Raw genomic sequence first — 23375 nt, forward strand, 5'->3', positions numbered from 1 at the left:
GCGCACACAGGCCCCACACGCGCGGCTCTAGGGCCGGGTGGGGGTGAGGACAAGGCGCTGCAGGCTCCCCAGGCATTCGAGCACTTGTTCTGAAGAACAAGACGCTTCCTATGAAGCCGAAGCCTGCTTGGGAGGCTCTCCCCGCACAGAAATCTGCTTATTTGACTCAAGAGACCTCCTCAAGAAACACTCTGTAAAATGAAATCATTACGTTGTTTAAGCACATACAACACAAATCAGTTCAAACCAGTGAGGGAAAGCCGTGAGGTGGCTGAGCGTGCAATAGGTGCAAATCCCAAGGAGCGTCATTTGATGAAAACTCCTTCCAGTGTTTATCCCGGGGAGAGCTTCTCCCCTTCCTCAGAAGATGGGATGGAGGGGAGGCCAGGGTCTGCATGAGGATCGCCTGGTCCGCCTGAGAACTAACACAGGAACTTCCCGGGAAGGGTCTCGCGACACGCAGATGCTCAGGATTCACTCGGACGTGATCGGCAGGCCATGTGGCACAGAAGGGCTGCCAGGGACAGGCCGGCATCACCTTCGGCGTCCCCGTGCAGGCCAGTCCTCCACTTACAACACTTAAAAATGAACAGGAAAGCGGCAAATCCATGCAGAAGCTGACTGCCATCCACTCAAATGGAGTGCGCACAACAGGACTTCACAGGTCTGGCCACTCTTCAGGAGGACCTCAGAGGCATCCCGTCTTCACCATTTCAACGGAGAGACTGCTTTGGCACACGTAAAGGGCGAGACCTGACCAAGCATCCAGTGGGGCGGACGCCCCCCTCCCAGACAGAACAGAGGCCCTGCAGTGACTTGCTCTGCCGTAGAGGGTCCAGGCCCTCCTCCGTGAGCCTAGTGACAGGGAGCCACGAGCGAGCCAGCCAGCCAAGTGCTGGAAGGAGGGTCAGGCCAAACTAGGCCACACGCTCCCACCCAGCCTCTACGCTGAGCTAGCAGGGGCAACTTGCCAGAAACACCGTCAAGAGCCACGTGTGTGCAACACCACAGAGCCCCACAAAGAGAAAACAGCCTGCCTGCATTAAGTTTTCAAAAACACAAAGTATTTTTACAACTGCTCAGTTTGGTTGGACTATAAGCTTTCTCGGTGTTGCATTCTTATATTGTTTCTAAAATGACTTCCATGGACAAAACGAAACACGAGGGTGACTCTTTGAGAAGGGAGGGGGAAGACACGTGCGGGTCCAGCCCAGTGGGACCAAACACGCTACTGCTCCTCTCACAGCGTGAGTGCGACCAGGGCAGAACGGTCCATGTTTCAAGTAAATCAAAGGGAATCAACTTTAGGGAAACCTAAACAAGCCCCCAAATAACATTTATTTTTCAACACCCCTTCGCATTAGATTTCTTGACACTGCAGGGAATAACGGGGTCAAAGCTTTGTAGTCACGCAGAGATGGTGTGGGGAGAGTTCATCGAGCTCTTGCAAAAGCAAGTTACTCTTAAACGTGACAATTGTTAATGCATACTTGATATTATTGGCAGGAAGTCATAAAATTAGGATCATACTCTCCTTCCCATCTGATATTCTACATTCGAGTATTTTTAGGAAGGGAAAGGTAATTTAACCTAGACCAAAAAATCCCAAAGATCACTGTATAAAGCCATACAAACAGGTAAGCAGACTGACGTGGGGAACAGGAACCCTATTTTGTACAGAATTACAAGTGAAATTTCACAGAAGACAGAGGTCAGTGGTCAACTTCCAATTTCCCTACTGAAGAAAGCAGCATGGCTCCAGGGGAGATAAAGACCCCGGCCCTCACAAGCACTCGAGGAGGAGGGGCAGAACAGCATCCCCAAGCCGTGAGGATGCTCTGCTCAAAACCCCCTTGGCCCCTGCCCACCAGCAGAGCTGGAGAGCACGGCCTTAGGGGCACACAGCGCTTCACCTGCAGGTACCGCCCCTCGGAGTGGGCAAGGGCAGCACCGAGTTCTAGTAGACAAAAGGAATCCTAATCATGTCTTTCTGTACAGGGAACACCAGAGCTGGATGGCATCTGAGGTGAATTCATCCACAGCTGGAAAAAGAAGCCCCACTGATCCCACACAGGATGCTTTCAGAAGAGAGGGAACACCTCTGAAGTCACTTTGTGCCGAAAGGCTAGCCTGAATGCGAAAGCCTGGTAGACGCATCACAGAAAGGAAAATTATAGCCGAACATCCGTCATGAATGTAAACACATAAGTACTAGAAAAAATGGCAAATTTAAGCCAGTAATATGGTGGGGGGGGGGGGGGGGGAGGGGGGCATGCAGGGAGAGATCATGAACTACGTGACATAGTCCAGCATTTCAAGATGGCTATAAAATCTTGCTTCATCACTTGTTTAAAAAAAAAATGTATTTTAATGTTTATTTTTGAGAGAAAGAGAGAGAGTGAGACACGGAATCCTGAGCAGGCTCCAGGCCCTGAGCCATCAGCACAGAGCCCGACGTGGGACTCGAACTCACGAACCATGAGATCGTGACCTGAACTGAAGTCAGACGCTTAACCTACTGAGCCACCCAGGCACTCCTCACCACTTGTTTAAAAAAGTAGCAATAATAACGTTGAGACACGTACAAAAAGACTAACAAAATCTACCATGTAGAGGAAGTATTCTCCATCCGAGAAAAGACACCTATGAGACCCACAGGGGCAGCACCATGGCTCGGGAACCGAAAGCCCCCATGACTGGAACAGGGGAAGAACGTCCACCGTCACAACGTTTACCCCATACACCAGAGGGTCCAGTCAGTGGTGAAAGTGGAAATAAAAGGCATAAAGATCAGAAAGTTGTCTTTAGTCACAGGACCGACTTTCTATAGCAGAAGTCCTAAGGAATCTGCAAAACAATTCCTACAACTATTAATTCAGTAAGAGGACAGAAGATCAACATATCAAAAATCAACATAAAAAACGATGTACCAGCAGCCAGTAAAAAACCATTTTAAACTAATTTAGAACACCAAAATATTTAGAAGTCAGATGTACAAAAAACATACGAGATCTCTATGCTGGAAACTAGAACACAGGAGAAAATTAAAGACAAGTCGAATGAATGGAGACATAAACCATGTTCATAAATTGGAAAGTTTTTAAAGTGGTCAACCCTCCCAATTTGGGTACAAAAATTTAATGAACCCCCAACCAAAATCCCAATCAATACTAGACACCTTGATTCTTTAATATGGAAATTTAAAGGCACTGAAGCCAAAACAGTCTTTAGGGGAAAAAAAAAAAAAGTTAGAAGACTCATTACCTTAATTCAAGACTTACCACAAAGCTATGCAATCACATCCACGCAGTTCTGGTGTGGGACAGATGAAGCGATCACCTGAACCACAGAACGTCCAGACATAGGGACGCACACAAGTAGTCAATTGATTTGGCAAATGTGCTAAGGGAATTCAATTTAGAAAGTTGTTTTCTCCTCCTAAATGAGGAGAAAACTAAGTAACTGGAAAAAAAACTGAGTACCTCACCACAACAAGGTGGTTCAAGATGATGGGTCCTAGATCTAAACATAAGAGCCCGAAATTATCAAGTTTTAGAAGAATTTATCAGAAAATATTGGAGAAATTAACAGTAGGCAAATCTTAAAGACAAAAAACGCTAAGAAAATCATTAAGTTGTAGTCCCTCAAAATTAGGAACTTCTCATTGGAAGATGGCACTAGAATAAAAACAAGCATCCAGTTGTGAAATACATATGGTAATACACATACCTGATAAAGGACTTGTAACCAGAAGCACAAATCAATGATAAAACAAACAGGATGCCCATCGAAAATGGGCAGAAGACCCACGCAGACGCCGCACAATGAAAAGGCAGGAGTGGTCGATAAAGGTGGTTAGAGGAGATCATGAGGAAAGTTAAAATCAGAACGAGAATGTTTCAGACCCACTAGAATGGCTGAAACTTTAGAAACTAACACATATCAGTGAGAGCACAGAGAGATGGAAACTCCTGCAATTTCTGATGGAAGGGAGTATGAAATGGTTCCACTTGGGGAAAAGTTTTGGCAGTTTCTTAGGAGGTTAAACATACATTTGCCGTGCAATCCAGCAATCCCACACCTTGGAGCTGACTCCAGAGAAGCAAAAAGGGGTCCAAAGAGGATTGAACAAAACTTTCAACTTTACTCCAACTAGCCAAAAATTGGACAATTCAAATTCCATCAGTAGGAGACCTGATAAAACTGTGGAGTATTCCTAGAATAAACTACATTCACCACCAAGAAGGACCTACTAATTGACACACAACAGGGGTGACCCTCAAAACGTCGCTGAACAAAGAATCCAGTACAGAAGACTATACCCTAAACTCTATATAAAGCTCAAGAATGAGCGGTTAATCAAGACAGAAATGGGAACGGTAGATGCCAACAGGAGCCGGGACTCACAGGGAGCACAAGGGAACAGGTGGTTTAGAGAGTTCCAGATCTTGGTTTAGGCTGGTGGCCATTTGGCTTGTACACTTTTCTCAAAACCTCACCTCGATTTTCTGTCACTTGAAAAAGAATTATCAACCCTGAGTATTCATAAAGAATTTTTGAATCTGTAACTTTTAAATGTCCCTTCCTAAAGTTAACCGTGGGTGTATAACAGACTACTGGTTAAAACTCATTTCCCACTTGCCCCTTACATACAGAATCTCGCCTACCCTGGCTCCCAGCCCGGTGGTGGCCCTGTGACAGGAGGATGCTAAGGGCTCCTTCCGGAAAGGGGGGTGGGTCCCTTTCTCTCTCCTCTGCCCAGAAGGGGAGCGTGGCAGCTCGCACCCTAGAGGCCGGCCCAAAGCACCAGAATGAGGGCCACAGCCTGGAGAGGCAGAGGAAAGCCGGAGGCAGCCATGAGACCCAGCCTCCACTGCTCATCTACGAGCGTATTACTAAAGCCATCCGGATGACTGCTTCAGGCTGAACCCAATCCTGATGCAGAAAGCAGCTCAGAATTAAGCCTCCTCTTGTGTTCTCATCACCCAGAGTGGGCATTTAACGAAACGTCTATGTTTTATTTTCTTCCCCAAATTCACTTCAAGGAATTTTTTCTTAAAGCAAAAAGTTCCACAAAATTTCTGTGATTTATTGGGCAAGTGAATATGCTAAGAGACAAAATGACATTCCCCACGAATTATTTGGTGTCTGTGATTTTCTGAGCACCGTGGCCAGATGGTTTTCATAGAAAGAGAAGAGTGTATTCATATAGTTCAAAGGTTTGCTTATTTTTTTTTTGGTCTTAAAAAAAAAAAAGTACTATTGATTGTAACATGCAGCTCGACAGGAAAAAATCTCGACACTGGAGGCGAAAACGGGTATTTATTACCGTGCCCGCGCTCATTATGGCGGTCTCTGACAGGGGTCCATTAAAATCAATTTTTATGTTTCTATGTATTTTCTTTATCTAATGTTCTCTGGCATTGTGTTTATTAGCCGGTTAAGACAAACACTGAGCAGGAGTGGGCGGTTTTTCCCTCTTCTGTCAGAAGTAACGAGAACTGCAATTTTAATATGACGACTCACAATCGATGGATGGAGGAAACGTTACATTTCAGAACCAAACGTTAAGGAGTGCTTTAAATTTTTTATGTTTTTACAATTAAGAGAAATACGGTGGAGATCTGTCAGAAGAGAAGCACGTGTCCTGTTCGAAAAGGCAGCGCTCTAACATCATGCTGGGGGGCTCCCCCCATGCTCAACTGCCCCCCCACCCCCGTCTGTCTGACACCACAGGGGCCACGAGAGCTCCAAATCAAGCAGTTCCAAGACTTTAGCAGGAAACTCACCTGGCAGACTCCGAACAACGAAGGCTGGTCCTGATTTAAAAGCATCAAGATCATGAAAGCATTTCCCCCCCAATATAGGTCACCAATCTTCCAGAGAGATTCCCACACTTGTTGAAGAATCAAAATATTTAAGGCTTATAGTCCATCAACTACTCTGTAAATGTTTTTTTGTTTATTTTAGAGACAGAGAGGGAAGGAGAATGCGAGCTGGGCGGGGGGGGGGGGGGGGGGGGGGGTGGGGGGGGGTGGGGGGGGGGTGGGTAGGGGAGGACAGAGGGAGCGAGAATCCCGAGCAGGCTCCACACTCAGTGCACAGCCTGAGGTGGGGCTTGATCCCATGACCCTGGGATCATGACCTGAGCTGCAATCAAGAGTCAAACACTGGATGGACTGAGCCACCCAGGCGCCCCTGTAAACGTGTATGTTAATTAGACGTCATGGGCCACTAGCGAGAGCCGTGCCCCTGTGGTTACCTGCAGGCAGAGGACGCACAGACATCAGCAGATGCTGCTGACGCAAAGTCCTGGCCCAGCCATGGGCCAGGCTGAGGTTGGTGGCTGCCGGCCCGTGGCTCCGTACCACGCCGCAGTACCCACCGCTTCTGTGCCACTCTCAACAAATACCGCGCAGAGGGGACTGCAGGGGACTCACCCGGCGTCGGGGGTCTTCCCGCCATGCAGCCTGATCTCATGCACACCCTGCTCACAGGCAGAGATCTCAATCTCCCCCAGCGGGCTGTCCACCACCTTGTAGTTCATTTCACAGGTCTTGTCCATTCTCCCACGCACCTGTAAAAGACGATTTTAAAGCAATTAAGTACACGTGAAAAAGCGTGGTCCCTCTTAAAGCACAACGAGCACCAGTTACTGAAGACAAACGTCTTCTGAAGTTCTTCCCCATTCTTGGAACCTAATCATCGGATGCGTCGTCTTTGTACTGCACTTACTTCAGAGACAGAAAACTACCAGGACCCCTAGAGCAGCCGACCAGCGGCACACATGCCTTCCTTCAATTACTCCCTAGCCTCACCTTGAAGCAGGGCTCAGTCGAAGAGGCGAAAATGACCAGAGCTCCCTCTATGTGGTCCCTAGAGCCAAGCTAACCTTGCTTCAACAAAACAGTTACCAACTTTCTCACCAACACAGGCTGAAGCCACCGGATATTTTGAACAAAGTACATTTAAAAGCAAGGCATCGTGGAGTGAAGGTGGACACAGCTCTTGTGCTGTGGAAGCTGTGCTGGCTGGGAGCGAGCCCCATGCACGCATGGAGAACACACACAGCTGACCCTGAACAACACGGGTCTGCCCTGCGTGGGCCACTGTGCACGGTTTTCCCATACAGGACTGTAAATGTATTTTTTTTTTACATTTATTTTTGAGAAAGAGAGAGAGAGAGAGAGAGAGAGAGAGAGAGAGCGCGCGCGCGCGCACGCACAGTGGGGGAGGGGCAGAGAGAGGAGGAGACACAGAATCGGAAACAGGCTCCAGGCTCCGAGCCATCAACACAGAGCCAGACATGGGGCTTGAATTCACCAACCATGAGATCATGACCTGAGCCCAAATCGGACATCTAACCCACTGAGCCACCCAGGCACCCCAGAACTATAAATATATTTTTTCTGCCTTATGATGTTAATACGTTCCCTAGCTTAGTTTTTTTATAAGAACACAGTATATAATACAAACATACAAAAGGTGATAACCGGATATTTTCACAGGAAGGTCAACAGTAGGCTCTTAGTAGCTAAATTTTTTGGGAGTCAAAAGTCACACGCAGATTTTCGACTGCACGGAGGTCAGCGTCCCTAATCCCATGCTGTTCAAGGGCCAACCGTGTGCTTCACTTACTTTCAGAGAAACGTACAAACACATAAAAGCTCTCCTATGATGCACTGTCCCTGTTAATTGACAGATATTCATTTCGGTCAGCGGACCAAAGGCTGGGGAGAACGAGCAGGTACGGCGAGGGTGGGGAGGAGCCAGGCGGGAGGTCCAGGCAAACCGACATTGGATAAAAACCACCCCAACTGCGGGCAGAAGATGCGAGCCAAGGGTGGGCTGTGGGGACGCGAACGGGGACCAGCCCAGGCCCCGGAGCCTGTTCCCTCCCTGCAGCCCCTCCTCCCGCAAACCGCGTGACCTCATATGCCAGCGTTTCCCCGCGCTCGGCCCCACGGCAGCCGCCAGCCATGCACCGAAACAGCGACAGCCTCACCCCCCACCCAGACCGTGCGCTGCTCCTGACCTGTGGGCCGGGCTGCTGATCACAGCTCTGTCCGCAGGCACCTCCGATGAACTGTCCGCGACGTAACCCTGCAAAAATGCTCTCCTGCACACGCGGCTTTTCAGGGACGTCACTGCCGTCCATCGTCACCCCCACCACGCCCAGGACTCACCCTAGGGATTCTCCTCCCCCGCTCACACCATCAAGCTCCTACCACTGCCAGCTCCGCTCATTTCCACCCCATTCTCCCCGAGGCCTCATCAACTCTCATGTGAGGAAGGACTTCCCTGGGACCCGAGTTACACCTGGGCCCTTCCCACCCCTTCCCGCCCCTCGCCCCGAACAATAAATCAGCTGCCAATTACACAAAGGGGCTACAGCAGGGTCCGAAAACTGCAGCCCACAGGCCACAGGCAGCCTGACACCTGCTTTCGTAAATCACGTTTTGTGGGGACGTGGCCTCGCTCGTCTGTCTGCATGCTGGCTGTGGCTGCCTTCCTGCTGCCCGGCTGTGACGGGGACAGTGTGGCCCTGAGCACTTACCCCGGCCTCCACACGCCGGGTCTGCTGAGCCCCTCGAGGTCCGCGCTCATGCACCCTTCCTACCCCCACCCGCAGGCCGGCCGGCCCTCCAGGCAGCTCAGGGGCCTGATACTGCAGTCCCTCCACCACACGTCCTCTTCCTGACTTCCCCACATGGCCAGCCTCACCACCCCTACCCTGACCTCTTCCCTTCCCCATCCTTCCACCTGCTGCTAAAGCCACACACCAACTCCCTCATCTGTCTTCCCAGCAGCCACGAGGAGAAGTGCATTTATGGCCCTGATGAGGTCAAGCAGTACCCCCAAACTACACAGTGTGTAAGCATCACCCCGAGATTCCATCCTAAGCCCCGGGCTGCAGAGCCACCCTGCTCAACATGCACTTTTCTGTGCATCTTGACCGGGATCTGAAATAGACTCCTCTCAGTTCCCAGTGAGGGGACACGGGATTGTGATGTTCGCCCGATGTCACAGATGCTCTGACATGTCGCACTCCTCGACCACCCCAACGTCCATGGATCCCCACTTCGCCATGCAGGGGCAGGAAGCAGGGGAGTGGCCTCCCACCACGGCCTGTCACTTTGCCACAAGTGCCTTTATCTGTGGGGTAAGGGACACCTAAACCACAGGGCCTGGACTAGTGGGAACATGGGCAGACACTTGGCCTCCAGGAAGGATTTGGGATTACCATCTTGTCACAGTTGACATTTTAACCACATGCCCTTGGCCTTCGATCCTGTCACGCAGAGCATCGGCTCTCCTCTGTAAAATCTTATCCAACAGCACCAAAATCCTTACCGTCGTAAACAGCGGGTGGCCACCCCTCCCCAGCCCCCCGGGGCCTTCCCTCATTCCTCGGAGCCCTCACATCTATGGATGTTTCCTGTCACCCTGAGGGGTCTGCTACCAGGAGTCAGGGCTCCACTGAAGACAGATGCATCACATACACGAGAGGCTTATCAAACAGACGAAGTAGATGAGCAGCATTTCCACCATCCAGGCCAAGAGTCTGGCACAGCATTTCCCACAGTGTGTTCTAGAAGACTAAAGACTACTCAGAGAAATGTGGGTGCACTATCCCCTCCTGGGAAACTCACCATGCACGTTAGTGTGTTAAAAGCTCTGAGCAGTCCTGCATAGAAACTGGTTTTTGTTAACCATGAACTCACATCTCCTACCTAGGCCATGCCTGTCAGGCTGAAAGTGGTTTCCTCGCAGATCTGGGCGCAGGCCTCAGATCCAGACCATGAAAAGCCATGAGCCCCTGTCCCAGGCACGGCTCCGAATGGAAAGCGTCAGAACCTCATAGCAGCTAATTTAAGCACAAAAGCAATTTACTGAAAGGCTGTTCCATAACTCCCAGAACTGCTGGGAAGGCTGGAGAAACAAGCTCAGACAACTGTAGGAACCAAGACTGGCCACAGTCCAACCACAGCCAGAATCGAACCTCAGGAAACATCTGTAGGACCACAGGGACTACAGACACGCAGCCGGCACCGTTGCCACCGTTGCCCTGGAAACAGGATGTTGCAGCCACTGCCAGTTTCCTGCTGCCTGGCCCCGTGCCATCTGCCCTCAATTCACTGCCCAGTGTGTGGACCCAACACCACGTACAAGTTCACGCTGGCACGCATCCCAATTCATAACCCAGAGTGTGGATGCAGCACCACGCACAAGTTCACGCTGGCACGCGTCCCAATTCACAGCCCGGAGTGTGGACCCAGCACCACGCACAAGTTCACGCTGGCACGCGTCCCAATTCACGGCCCGGAGTGTGGACCCAGCACCACGCACAAGTTCACGCTGGCACGCGTCCCAATTCACGGCCCGGAGTGTGGACCCAGCACCACGCACAAGTTCACGCTGGCACGCGTCCCAATTCACGGCCCAGTGTGTGGACCCAGCACCATGCACAAGTTCACGCTGGCACGCGTCCCAATTCACGGCCCGGAGTGTGGACCCAGCACCACGCACAAGTTCACGCTGGCACGCGTCCCAATTCACGGCCCAGAGTGTGGACCCAGCACCACGCACAAGTTCACGCTGGCACGCGTCCCAATTCACGGCCCGGAGTGTGGACCCAGCACCACACACAAGTTCACGCTGGCACGCGTCCCAATTCACGGCCCGGAGTGTGGACCCAGCACCACGCACAAGTTCACGCTGGCACGCGTCCCAATTCACGGCCCGGAGTGTGGACCCAGCACCACGCACAAGTTCACGCTGGCACGCGTCCCAATTCACGGCCCGGAGTGTGGACCCAGCACCACGCACAAGTTCACGTTGTCACATGCCCCAATTCACGACCCAGTGTGTGGACCCAGCACCACGCACAAGCTCAACGCTGGCGCGCGTCCCAATTCATGGCCCAGAGTGTGGACCCAGCACCATGCACAAGTTCACGCTGGCACGCGTCCCAATTCACGGCCCAGTGTGTGGACCCAGCACCACGCACAAGCTCATGCTAGCACACATGCCAATTCACATCCCGGAGTGTGGACCCAGCACCACGCACAAGTTCACGCTGGCACGCATCCCAATTCACAGCCCGGAGTGTGGACCCAGCACCACGCACAAGTTCACGCTGTCATGTGCCCCAATTCACGACCCAGTGTGTGGACCCAGCACCACGCACAAGCTCAACGCTGGCACGCGTCCCAATTCATGGCCCGGAGTGTGGACCCAGCACCACACACAAGTTCACGCTGGCACGCGTCCCAATTCACGGCCCAGTGTGTGGACCCAGCACCATGCACAAGCTCACGCCGGCACACATCCCAATTCACATCCCGGAGTGTGGGCCCAGCACCATGCACAAGTTCACGCTGGCACATGTCCCAATTCACGGCCTGGTGTGTGGACCCCGCACCACGGCACAAGTTCACTCTGGCACGTGTTCCAAGCAGGAGAAGGATGGAACACTAGTTGCCCATCTTCCTTCCCAGGACTCAATTTTCTCACCAATAAAACAGCAATGACAGTTCTGATTCCACCACCCTCGCTGGGCTGTTCCGTGGCCTGCAGAACACAGGGAAGATGGTGAACAGGCCACTGGACCACTGCTCCTGTGGGGAAGGGCCTCCCTGTGCACAGGACACAGCCAACTCTCACCCCTACCGCAAGGCACAAGGGGGAGACCCATCTGAGTATACACACGGGGGTCGGGAGAAGGTTAGGCCAGGGTGGTGAAACTGACAGATGGCCACAGGCATGAGGCCTGCCTCTCCCGTCTCCACCACATGGAGAAATGGTCTCTGGAGACCTCGGTCCTGCTCACTCCTTGGTAAAAGGACCTGGCATGTTATAAGGCCTCACCCTGGTGGCCAGGCTCCGACCACAGTCAGTTAGGGGTGGCTGGACTTGGAGACTGTTGGCCTCGAATGCGGGGTTAGGGCTGCAATGGTGGTCTCTGAACCAAATATTGCCCAGGCACCCCGGGAACCGCATTTCTGAATGGTACACAAAGGACCCTGAAGCTTGGCCTGCCCACCGCTGTACCAACACCAACATGCACCCCACGCCCGGCAACGTGGTGCCAACCCTGGCCCGCCTGGTCTAACCTCACACACGAAGAGCAGTCCACCCTCATCAGGTGAGGACAGGCTTGGACGAACCACACTATTGCCTGAGGGCACAGAACACCATGTGTCACTCACAGAGCAGGGGACGCTCTTTCCAAATCATGGCAAGAACCAAAAAAGGGCAACCAGTCTGTAGTGGCAATAACTGGGGAGTTGAAATCAGAGTTATGGGTGAGCGGCTGGGGTCACCTGGGGCCACAACCAATCAGCCAGTCATGGGGTTGCGTGAGGTCTCAGCGGTTTGCTCCTGAGACTCTGTTATCGGTTAACAGAAGAGAAGCCAAATCCCACTTCAGTTTCCTGAACGCCAGGATTCCAGACCTGTCTTCCCTAGGACTAAGGCCTGGTACCCAGGCCCAGGTCCTGGGCGAGGCCTGGTGGGGCTGTATTTTCTCTGGCGCTGCTGGGTTTACCTAAGCCCGTTAGCAGAACCGCGGCTAGTCAGAGATAATTACCACAACCCACCGCCTACTACTTTGCCAAAAGAGCAAAAGCAGCAAATTTTAACAGCATTTTATATGAACCTGCCAGAAAGGGAGCCCTACGTGCTTTCTCTCCTGTAGACAACAGGCACGCATGCACCGAGTCCTTCCACCAGCAAAAGTAAAAACTAGCCGATGTCCTAGAGCAGCCTACCGCGTCACAGATAACATGTCCCCGGACAGCAGCGCTGGGCCGTGTGGCGTGGCGGGCAGTGCATGGACGGGAAGCCCCAGGCGGACAGCAAGTGTGACACAGCACGGGTGTGTTACAAGTCAGGCAGAGCCCGTCGAGGGCGGAGGGAGGCTCGCAGGCTGGGTGGGGCGTCGCTGACACCAGGGGGACAGCAAGAAGAGGCTTCAATAGTCGGCGAACGCGTCGGGGAGCCAGCGCGTCCCAACACAGGCTGGGGGGAGGTACCGCCTGGAAAGCGACAATGCCAGACACACACGGGGCCGGCCAGGAGCGAGGCAGCACAAAGGAGCCGACGGGATTCCGAGCCGTGTGAGCACGACAGCTCCCGTCCCACACCCTCGCACAGCCAATGCCCCGCGCTCCAGAGACCAACCCAGACAGAGCCAGGCGCCTGACCCCGAGAAGCGAGCCAAGAAAGGAACAAGGCCCGGTGAAGACACTCGCTGGTTGGCAGCGAGACAAGATGCTCGGGCACCAAGTCCAGGGCCAGGCCAGCCCCTCAGGACTACAGGGAGGCCATACCAGTGGGGGGACAGGTGAGGAGGAAGAATTTTTGGAGGAAACGACATCCACATGGAGGGCTGGCTCATAACAGGAGACAGGCAGGCGAGACGCCCGGGCAGACAGCGGCCGAGGCGGGCACGGCACGGAGGGGCCAGGAGCGGGCGAGGAGGCAGGTGCCACAGCAAGCCCGGGCTGCACAGCACGTGAGGCCAATGGATGAGCCTGGCCTTGCCCCGAGGGGCCCTAGAAGATTAGACGGGGGAGAAGCCACCCGGTTTGCCCATTTGGAAGCTTCCTCTAGCAGGTGTGTAAGGAATGGGTGGGAGAGAGATTCGGAGTCGCTGAAGACGGACGGGAGCCCAGCCAGCACATGGCGACAGCACTAACCAGCGAGCAAAAACCAACAAACATGCCCCTGATGCATCAGTCGCTAGGAGAAGGTGCTGGAAATTCAACAAGACAAAAAGGGCCTACTGGGGGAAAGGACCACAAAAGTCAACTCACGCATGCTGGGCCATCTGTGCCACAGCTTTTGTATAAATCTAAAATTACTCCAAAATAAAGTCTGTTTTTAAAAATCAATACAGATAGAACAATTTAAAATATTTTTTCTGTTACCTGCATGTTCTGAGTTCATAGTAAACGAGTTCCTTTTATAAGGAGAAAACACTGTGTTAAAATCCCACATGACAAAGACAAATGACAACAGCAAATGTTCTAAAATCATCATGGCCTCAATCTCATCTGTGTAAAACAAGGGACTGTTAATGCTTTTCTGAGTAAAATAAAAACTCTTGAGGCATGAGATTTTTGGGGTTAAAAATGGGTTGAATAAAATGCACGCACACAAAAGCAAACCAGATCTTACCCCTTCTTTCACATCATAAATCCCTAAAAATGTGACCTGACCAGCCCTACACATGCTGGTGCCCTCCCTGCCTGCCTGCCCTCATCTCTGACCAGGGCCCCTGATTTCACTCTGTTTCTGCTGCTGTTTAAACACTCAGACCTCACTTGTGCCTCAGGGCCTTTGCACCTGCTGCTGAAGCTCCCTGAAACATCTCTTCCTAACATGCTGGCACAGCGGCCTTTCTGTCACTTAACTCATAAGCCTACTCACACATCACCTTCTCAGAGAAATCTTCCCAAAACAGTCTACATCCTCCATCCCTTCTATTTACAACACTTATGTCACATGCAATTACATTAGATGTGTTTTGCTTGTGTGCCCTGTGTTGCCTTCACTAGAACGTAAGCTCCAGCACAGGTAGCGAATGTTAGGTGATAATGCTGGCCAACGAGTAAGAAGTCTGCTGAACTTTTCATTTAAAAAACAACAACAACAGCAAAAGTGGCAGACAACAGCAAAAGTGGCAGGCACCACCTCCTTCCCTTTCTTCCTTCCTTGACCTGGCGTATGTGCAGGCTGGAGCGGTGGCAGCCGCCTGGAACATGAAGGAAAGGCCGACTGGAGCGCCCTGGCCGTGACGCCACGGCAGCGGCCGCACCCACCGCACTGCCACACTCCGTCTCGCGTGAGAGCAAGGAAGTCCTGCTTGTCGCAAGGTGGCGTTCTCAGGAATTCCTCCTCTCTTCCGGCTGGAGTGGCTTCCAGGCTCCACAGCACTCACAATAGCGGCCAGAATACTGTGGGTGCTCAGCGAGTACCTGCTGAATAAGTGAACTGGTTACACGAGTCATTCCATCATGCCTGAAGGACCCAGAAGGGGGAACTCCGGAGTTAATAAGAATCCATGGCTGGGGCTCTGATGGCGTGAGGAGACCAGGAAGGCTTCCTGGAGGAGGTGCTGACATGAGACAGCAGGCAATCTTGGGGCATCAGCAGGGAGAGACTATGGCAGGCAGGTCTGCCCGTGGAGGGCCCAGTGCCACGGGGAATCCGGGGCATTCAGGGAACCGAAGGGGGCCCCCTGGAGGGAGAGGCCTGTGTTTGAGAGGCACCTGCTGCAGCAGCCCTGGGAGCCATGGGGAGGAGTGGGGGACAGGAGCGGGAGGGCACAGGCTATCCCTGACAACCCCGAGAACCTCTGGGGTGGACAAAGGCCTTGCTGTCTGCAGCGCAGCTGCTTCCCCAGCCCCAACGAGGACGGACAGACGGAAAAACCCAACCACCTCCCACTCCCAGGCAGGGGCTTCAGGCGCATGACATAGGGCCGTGGGAGACACAGCGATGCTCAGGCCTTTCTTCCCGAAGAGGCCAGCAGGCACCTGCAGGAATAAACCCCCTGCAGCACGGGGAGGGAGAAAGCGCCACTGTCACTTTCCAGTGTGCCTGACGGCACAACATGGAACCCAAAGTCTGGGGGGTCTGCAGTCGGGACTCCAGGACCTGTCAGCAGCTCCCACAACTGGCTGCTCAAGTAAGTGGTGCCCGGGGAGCCCAGCGAGCGCACCGCTTCCCGCTGTCCCACGGCGTCTCACGGCCCCGCAGACCAGCCCGAGTCTTCTGCCGACACCACAGGCCACACTCGGGCCGCTGGAGAACCAGACGGTGGGCTTCCCACTCCCCACTCGCATGAGGCCCAAAGTCTATGGCAGCCCGCGGGCTCGGGGGCCAGCTCCCCGCGTCCTGCTTGCGACAGCCACCTAAAGCCACGAGAGCTGATGTTAATTGGTGGCAGGAAAAAACGATTTTTCATGGCTATTTGGAGACCTCTGAAAAAGTGAAGCGAATTTCGTTTCATCCCCTTTCAACATGAATGGCGTTTAATGTTCTGCATTAAGCGGTTGGTGCCAGAGGCCAGGTTTCCACTGCAGGAAATGCAAGGAGCCTGGGGACAGAAACGGTCTTGCCTCTCCTTCACTTGTCGTCTTCCAGGCCCACTGTGTGGGTCTAGACACTGACTTCCAGAACCACCTCCGCAGTCCCACCTTCCACTTTTAACCCCTTCCAGCAGCACCCTCCCGTGCAAGGAAAATGCCAGAAAAAGGGCTAGAAGAAGAAACCACCTGCCTTCTCAGACACCGTTTTCAAACCAAGTACCCAGACATTTGCTTCTGTTGGGCATCGGGCCAGAGTCCATGCAGACAGCGGGGTGCAGGCCTTCCTGGGGCGCCCCAGCTGGGCCCGGGTGCCCATCAGCTGCAGGCGGGAAGCGGGAGCCCAGCCGGTGCTCTGGGGACGCCCTCAAAAAGGGGAGAGACCGTGTCTCGCTGCCTTGCGACACCAACAAAGCCACCACGAAACGATGACTCATTTCGTAATCTCCCTCCTGAATAGAAAATAAGAAAAAGCGGGTGGGAAGCACCTTCTGTCCTCAGGACTCGAGATCAGCCCACCTGATGATCGGGTGAAGGGGACTGTCTTAATTAGAAAAACATGGGGCGCCTGGGTGGCTCAGTCAGTTGAGCGTCCGACTTCGGCTCAGGTCATGATCTCACGGTTCGTGAGTTCGAGCCCCACGTCGGGCTCTGTGCTGACAGCTCAGAGCCTGGAGCCTGCTTCAGATTCTGTGTCCCCCTCTCTCTCCGCCCCACCCCTGCTTGTGCACTGTCTCTGTCTTTCAAAAATGAATAAACATAAAAAAATGTTAAAAAAAAATGAAAAACACACGTGACAAAGCCCTGGGAGGGAGCAAGTACTTTCTACCGTATGAGGATCACCTCATAACAGAGCTCGCTGTGCAGGCCGGGGGGCAGTGGATGGGCTGGAACCCACCCCCCGCAGGTGCAGACGCTGAGGAGGAAGCTGCGGGCCAGGAGGCCAGGCCAGCAGCTCCGACCCGCTCAGGGTACCGGCTCTGCCGAGGCCTCCCCGGGGGCACCTTGCTAGGCTACATGCAGCAGAAGACAGCCCAAGTGGGGGCTCAGTTTATGATTTGCTAACAACCAAAAAGGGCTGGATGAGGTTGGAATGGTTTTGCCAAGAGAAAACGTGGGCCCGGCCATCTGGTGTGTCAGACTCAGTATAGATCCAAAGGTTGTGCAGAAATATCACTCCACGTCCACACAAAAACCTGCACCCGACGTTTACAGCTTTATTCGTAAGTGTCAAAACTCAGAAGCAACCAGGAGTCCATGTACCATCTGAAAAGTCTGCATACTGTGTGAGTCCAACTATGTGGCAATCTGGAAAAGGCACAACTATGCGGTCAGTAAAAGGATCAGGTGCAGGGGCCGGGGGCAGGGATGAACAGGCAGAGCACTGAGGATTTGGGGACCAGGGAGACTACCATACAGGATGCCATAATGGGGGAAACTGTGTCATCATACATTTACCGAAACCCACACAATGTACAGCACCAAGAGTGTGCAATCTATGGATGAATGCCCTGGTGGGGGCGCTGACCGAGGGTGAGGCGGAGAGTGTCTGGGGCCAGAGTGTCTGAGAAGGCTCTGTACCTTCTGCTCAATTTTGCTATAATCCTGAAACGTCTCTAAAAATTAAAGTTCATTAATTAAAAAAGTATCATTCCAAAGCCTTGTGCCATGCTGCTGGTGTGGAAGTGATCGTCTGTATTTATTGCTAAATTTCTAGGAACCCACACATGCAGACGTGAACAGAGGAGGAATTCTCCATCACAATCACAAAAGCTGGCTTTCAAATGAAAAGCTTGTATGGGATGCCCACGCACACCGCGGTCTGCTCATGTTGTGGGCTCACACACAGCCTTCCAGGGTACGGGATCTGGCCAGAGCACGAGGGTGCCTTCCTTCATCACCCTCACTGCAGGCAGCCCTGCACGGCACAGCACCTTCCCAATTAATGCCACTTTGGCTGTAAAGAATACTCTAAGGACAAGCGCCCTGGGGAGCAGGGACCAGGGTGAAGAAGGGGCTTCCACGGCCCCGCACACATACACATCTTCCTGGGGGGCTCAGAATCCACAAGGTGGCTAAATAAGGCACTCCAAGCAGCAAGTTATAAAACACATGGGAAGATGCTTACGTGGAGATATGGAGGGACATCCAAAAGGATGCATTCACTGGCCTTTAAGTTCTTTTTATCTATTTTGAGAATGAGAGAGAGAGAGAGAGAGAGCAAGCCAGCAGGGGAGGGGCAGAGAGAGAGGGAGACAGAGAATCCCAAGCAGGCTCTGTGCTATTAGTGCAGAGCCCAATGGGGGGCTTGAACTCCTGAACTGTGAGATCATGACCTGAGTCAAAGTCAAGAGTCAGATGCTTAACTGACTGAGCCACCCAGGTGCCTTGTGTTCACTAGCCTTTAAAATAACCATTACTGGGGCACCTGGGTGGCTCAGTCGGTTATGCATCCAACTTCGGCTCAGGTCATGATCTCGCGGTTCATGAGTTCAAGCCCCACATGGGGCTCTGTGCTGACAGTTTGGAGCCTGGAGCCCGCTTCAGATTCTGGGTCTCCCTCTCTCTCTCTCTCTCTGACCCTCCCCCATTGATGCTCTGTCTCTCTCTGTCTCAAAAATAAACATTAAAAAAAAATGTTTTTAAATAAAATAAAATAACCATCACCAGATAAAAACAGGCACTATCTACACTGTAAAATTATACTTAAAGCCCAGTTTTCCTTTCCAAACTTCTCGTTTTTGTTCATATTATCAAACTGGGAGGCCAACCTCCCAGGTCATAGTATCGTATTTGTGGGAGGGCAACCACTTTTGTGTTCTGGAGCTCAAACGTGGTTTGAATCTGCACTCCAACAGGAATTAAGGGATAGAATGCAAACTGCTGTGTGAGTGTGACCATGTGACCGTGTGTGAGAGGGAGGAGAAACAGGTGGCAGAGAGGAGCGCAGAAGACTGTGTGTGCAGTGTTAACAAACCGCTCCAGGAGCACCTCTGAAAAGCATCCCCGGCCGCAACTGCACCCGAATCCAAATCCATCCCAACGGGGTAGGTGCACGACGTCTGGACCCGCCCAAACCACGCACGACAGCAGAACATGGGAGTTTATCAGTGACCATCACGTGTCTCCTTAAAGCGTTTCATAACAAGCTTTCTGACTAACCAGGCCACCGCACGCCGGGGTCAAACCCGCAGGCTCCCCGTGGCAGTGGATATACCAGTGTCTGAAGCGTGCAGGGGCCCCGGGGTGGCTCAGTCGGGTAAGCATCCAACTCCTGACCTCAGCTCAGGTCTTGATCTCACGGTTGTGGCTTCAGGCCCTGCACTGGGCTCTGAGCCTACTTTAAAAAAAAAAAAAAATTAGAATTAAAAAATAAAATAGAGCGTGCTCAACCCCGAGTGTGCACACTCTGGGGTACACGGTGCTGGGTCGGCACAGACGAAACCACAGGGTGAACACAGTCCTAGCCAACCAATTTCGTGGAGGAAAACAGTTTTATACCTAAACAAGGATGAAATGGGAAAATCCTAAGTTTGCTGAGGGAAAGAGGAGCCTTCAAACAGGTTTCCACTTGCTGGGCTCCCAGGCCCTCAGGAGCCCCTGCCTCGAGCCCCTGTGCCCCTGCCCCTGTGCCCCTGCCTCAAGCAGGACTTTGGGGGAAAGCTGGGACAAACGCAGCTCAAAGGCTCCATCTGCTCAGGTAGCTCTATTTCCCTCCTGTTTTGGCAATTCAGTGAAACCAAGTTTGAGTACCTAATGAAGGAAAACCCACTGTTTTAAAAATAATTATTTTTAATGTTTTTATTTATTTTTGACACACAGAGAGAGACAGAGCATGAGTGGGGGAGGGGCAGAGAGAGAGGGGGACACAGAATCCGAAGCAGCCTCCCAGCTCCGAGCCATCAGCACAGAGCCCGGTGCGGGGCTCAAACTTACAGACTATGATCATGACCTGAGCTAAAGTCAGACGCTCAACCGACTGAGCCACCCAGGTGCCCCGAAAAACCACTTTTTAACAACAAATGTGTCACTCTGCCAGCTAAAAGACCAGACCCACAGGTAAGGGGAAACCACTTTACAAAAATAAACGAAGCCCAGACCTCTGATACAGGGAGCAAAATAAAAAACCTGCGTCAACAGACGTTTGAGCAGGATTTGGAAAAGCAGGAAAGAATCCTTACCTTGGCAGAATGCACCCCCCTACCGTCATAATGGGGTGGCTGGACCTGACCACAGAGGGCAGGAGCTGGCATCCAGTGGGGATGCGAGGTGCCAGGGGGACCTGCAGCCAGCCCTGGGCGTCGCAGGGTCACCTCATCCCCTGCCCCTGCCCTGCCACCAGTGCTAGGGGCTCACACAGGCAGGGCCATGGGAACCTGAGCCAGCACGAGCAAGGTCACCAGGTCCTGGGAAGGGGCTGTGAGGCCCGATAAGGCCCAGAGACGATAGGCAAGAGGGAACTGGCTTTAGGCCTTGACCTCAGGCCCTTCTCGGATGGAGCCCACAATGGAGGGTTGGAGGCCACTCTCCGGTCCACCTGCCACACGTCCCAGGCGGGGAGGCTCAGCGGTCCTTGTGCACGTTCCTAGACGCCTTCCTCCCCGGCACACAGGCGGATGTGGAGGCCTGGCCACAGCAGATGCCTCAACTTCCTCCAGGGCACCAGGAGCATGAGTGGCCCCGAAATCTGGGACAGTCTGACAGGGGGTGGGAAGACCCACCAGAGCAAGCAGACCCCTGCCTCTGGACCCCCGGCCTCTGAGGAGCGCTGGGCACAGACCCAGCCTCATGATCACAGCTGCCCTGTGCAGCTGCAAAGGAAGAGACACCACAGAGCCCTCCTCGCGTGTGTTCAAAGGGGCACCTGGGTGGCTCAGGTGGTTAAGCATCCGACTTCCGCTCAGGTCACGATCTCACAGTTCGGGATATCGAGCCCCATGTCGGGTTCTGCACTAAGAGGGTGGAACCGGCTTGGGATTCTCTCTCACCACCACCCCCGCCCCTCCCCCGCTCTGTCTCAAAACAAACTTTGGGGGGGGAAAAGTTGACAGGACTGCAGCTGCTTTGCAGAAAACCAAAGGGTGCTGAACCTTTTACACAAGGAACAGACTAGAAGCCCCTGTGGAAACAGCAAATTCCATGGTGAAGGGCGCCCGGGTACCCTCACAGCAGGAGTCTGACCACCCTGTCACGCCTGGGCACACTGACCTTCAGCTGTGACCAAGAATAATTCACTTGGAATTTACTGTGAAGAGAAACAATGAGAAAATACCCCGTTTTCACTTTAACTGCCCCTGCCTGAGCGCGTGCTACCATTGCTGGTGAAAGTGACCGTCCTGCAGAAGGACGGAGAGCCCCGCTGACCGTGCGGTCTGGACAGAAGCTGCCTGGTCCCCGGGATCATCCCTGGACATCTGGCAAGGCCCCTGCATGGGTCCTGGACCACACCCCGCCAACAGCATGTGCTCGCAACCGGGAAATGTTCTGGCACTTAAGGCACCCATGAGGTCCTGGGCTGCACAATGTCAGTTTGTCACGAAGGACTAAGGAGGGTGGTGGGCAGGCGCTCAAAATGAAATGCCAGTTCTTAAAGCTGTTATGTCTTTGAAGAAAGGTCAAAGAAAAATATTTCATGACCCGTGAAAATACAAAATTCAAATTTCAGGGTCCATAAGTACATTCCAATGGAACACAACAGGCTCGCTGTGCGTTGTCTCCGGCAGCTTCTGTGAGGCGTGGTGAGGAGACGGTACAGCCCACAAAGCCAGGAACATTCACCACCACCAGCCGCTGCGGGAGGCTGGCCACGCTCTGAAGGAGAGGCGCGGGTAAGCGAGCCTCAGAGGGTTCTGTTTTACGCTATCCAGTCCTCCTCTCCCGCTCACTGATGAACAAACCCTAAGACCACTCTGATCCCCACAGGCTCACACCCTGGTCTTTGACACCACGGCCTCGACCAAGGTGTGGCTACAAAAGTTTTCTGGAATTTTCTTAAGTACCTGCTTGGAAAGGCCCGTCACCAGTCAACGCCCAAGCGCTAAGCCTGGGCCCCACTGAGGACCACAGAATTAAATCCTCTTTATCCCCAATAAAGAAGCGGTTTCACAACGTTTCTGTGGTGAAGGATTCTTGGTGAGAAACACAGTGTGATTTATGACTCGGTGTCCCCGATGGAAGGCCCTTATGTTCCAGACACGCTCTGGCGGCGAGGCTCGAGGCTCTTAGAGGGACGGACGCCATCCCCACAACAAGGCCGCCCTGCCGCCTCACACGTGCTGCCTCTGAGCAATTAATCCAAGGCAGGATATTTTATGTTCTAAATTAGGCACGTTACGCCCAGAACCTATCAGCGGCCTGATAGCTTGAGCATATAATTCTATACCTTTTACTCTTTAAACAATAATTCAGTCTAATCCTGCAGCTGAAGCCAAGCTTTCCAGACCAAAAGTGCACTTTCCATTTGATTAAACCGTAATAAATGCAAGAATAAAATACCAGTCCTTTATCTCACACTAAATTCTTCAAAAACCATACACTCTAAGAATTAATTATGACTCCGGAGAAGAGGACAGGTTCCTCCCCTCGAAGACAGCTCAGGAGTCTCAAAGTCGTAACTGCAACAGGCTGGTGCAGGATTTATGGCAGTCCAGGGCTCACAGAGGAATGACATCACAGCGCAGGTGACTCTCGAAGTGACCTGCCAGGACGGCCACGGGCGACGGTGAGGAGACTGGGGGAGGAGGTCTGGGGGCAGAGCGGACCCCGTACGCAGCTTTGACCCTCCACGAAGCACCAAGCAAACACAGTACAAACTGGAAACACTACCGCTCTGTGTGCCTCCTTCCCACGCGTGTTTGGTACTTTAAGGTTCATCAAGTATTTTCACACATTTCACCCATTAGCAAAGAAACAGAGAAAATCCTTTCAGAAGGAAAACGGTTCAACCCTCTGAGAGGCGTGTCCTGCACCGTAGGCCACTTGTGTGGCCACCAAGCGTGGCCCGTCTCACGTCCTGCTACTCCAGGGAACGGCCTGACGACTCGACTGGCACAGGAAACCTGCGTCAGCCGGCAGGATGGAGGGGACGCTCCCTCCAACGTGATGCTCAGAGGGGATGACCCACAGAGAGGTCGGTCATCACCACACGGAGCAGGCTGCGTGCGCCGGAATCGGGTGCCAGCGGCTACGGCGTCCTCCCAACGAGGGCCCATCCCCACCGTGGCTGACGGAGCCGCAACTCACCCCACCGGGAAACGCGGCGGGAGTGCCGTGGGAAGC

The 23375-nt window shown here is 53.0% G+C and overlaps 1 protein-coding gene across 6 annotated transcripts in view; it reads right to left on the bottom strand.

The window, feature by feature from the left end:
* Positions 1-23375, bottom strand: part of MGMT (O-6-methylguanine-DNA methyltransferase) — a 297215-nt gene that overhangs the window by 224881 nt on the left and 48959 nt on the right. For 4 of the 6 annotated variants that reach the window (XM_078434973.2, XM_078434979.2, XM_078434975.2 and 1 more), the window contains one exon: positions 6441-6577. In XM_078434973.2, the coding sequence (XP_078291099.2) occupies positions 6441-6565 (125 nt within the window). In that variant the 5' untranslated portion in view covers positions 6566-6577. Of the gene's footprint in view, positions 1-6440; positions 6578-8035; positions 8104-23375 lie in introns of those variants that run through there. The other 2 variants (XR_013550598.2, XM_078434972.2) reach the window with 1 other exon arrangement.

The sequence above is a fragment of the Panthera onca genome, chromosome D2 (assembly GCF_046562875.1).
Source record: "Panthera onca isolate mPanOnc1 chromosome D2, mPanOnc1 haplotype 2, whole genome shotgun sequence".
NCBI lineage: Eukaryota > Metazoa > Chordata > Mammalia > Carnivora > Felidae > Panthera > Panthera onca.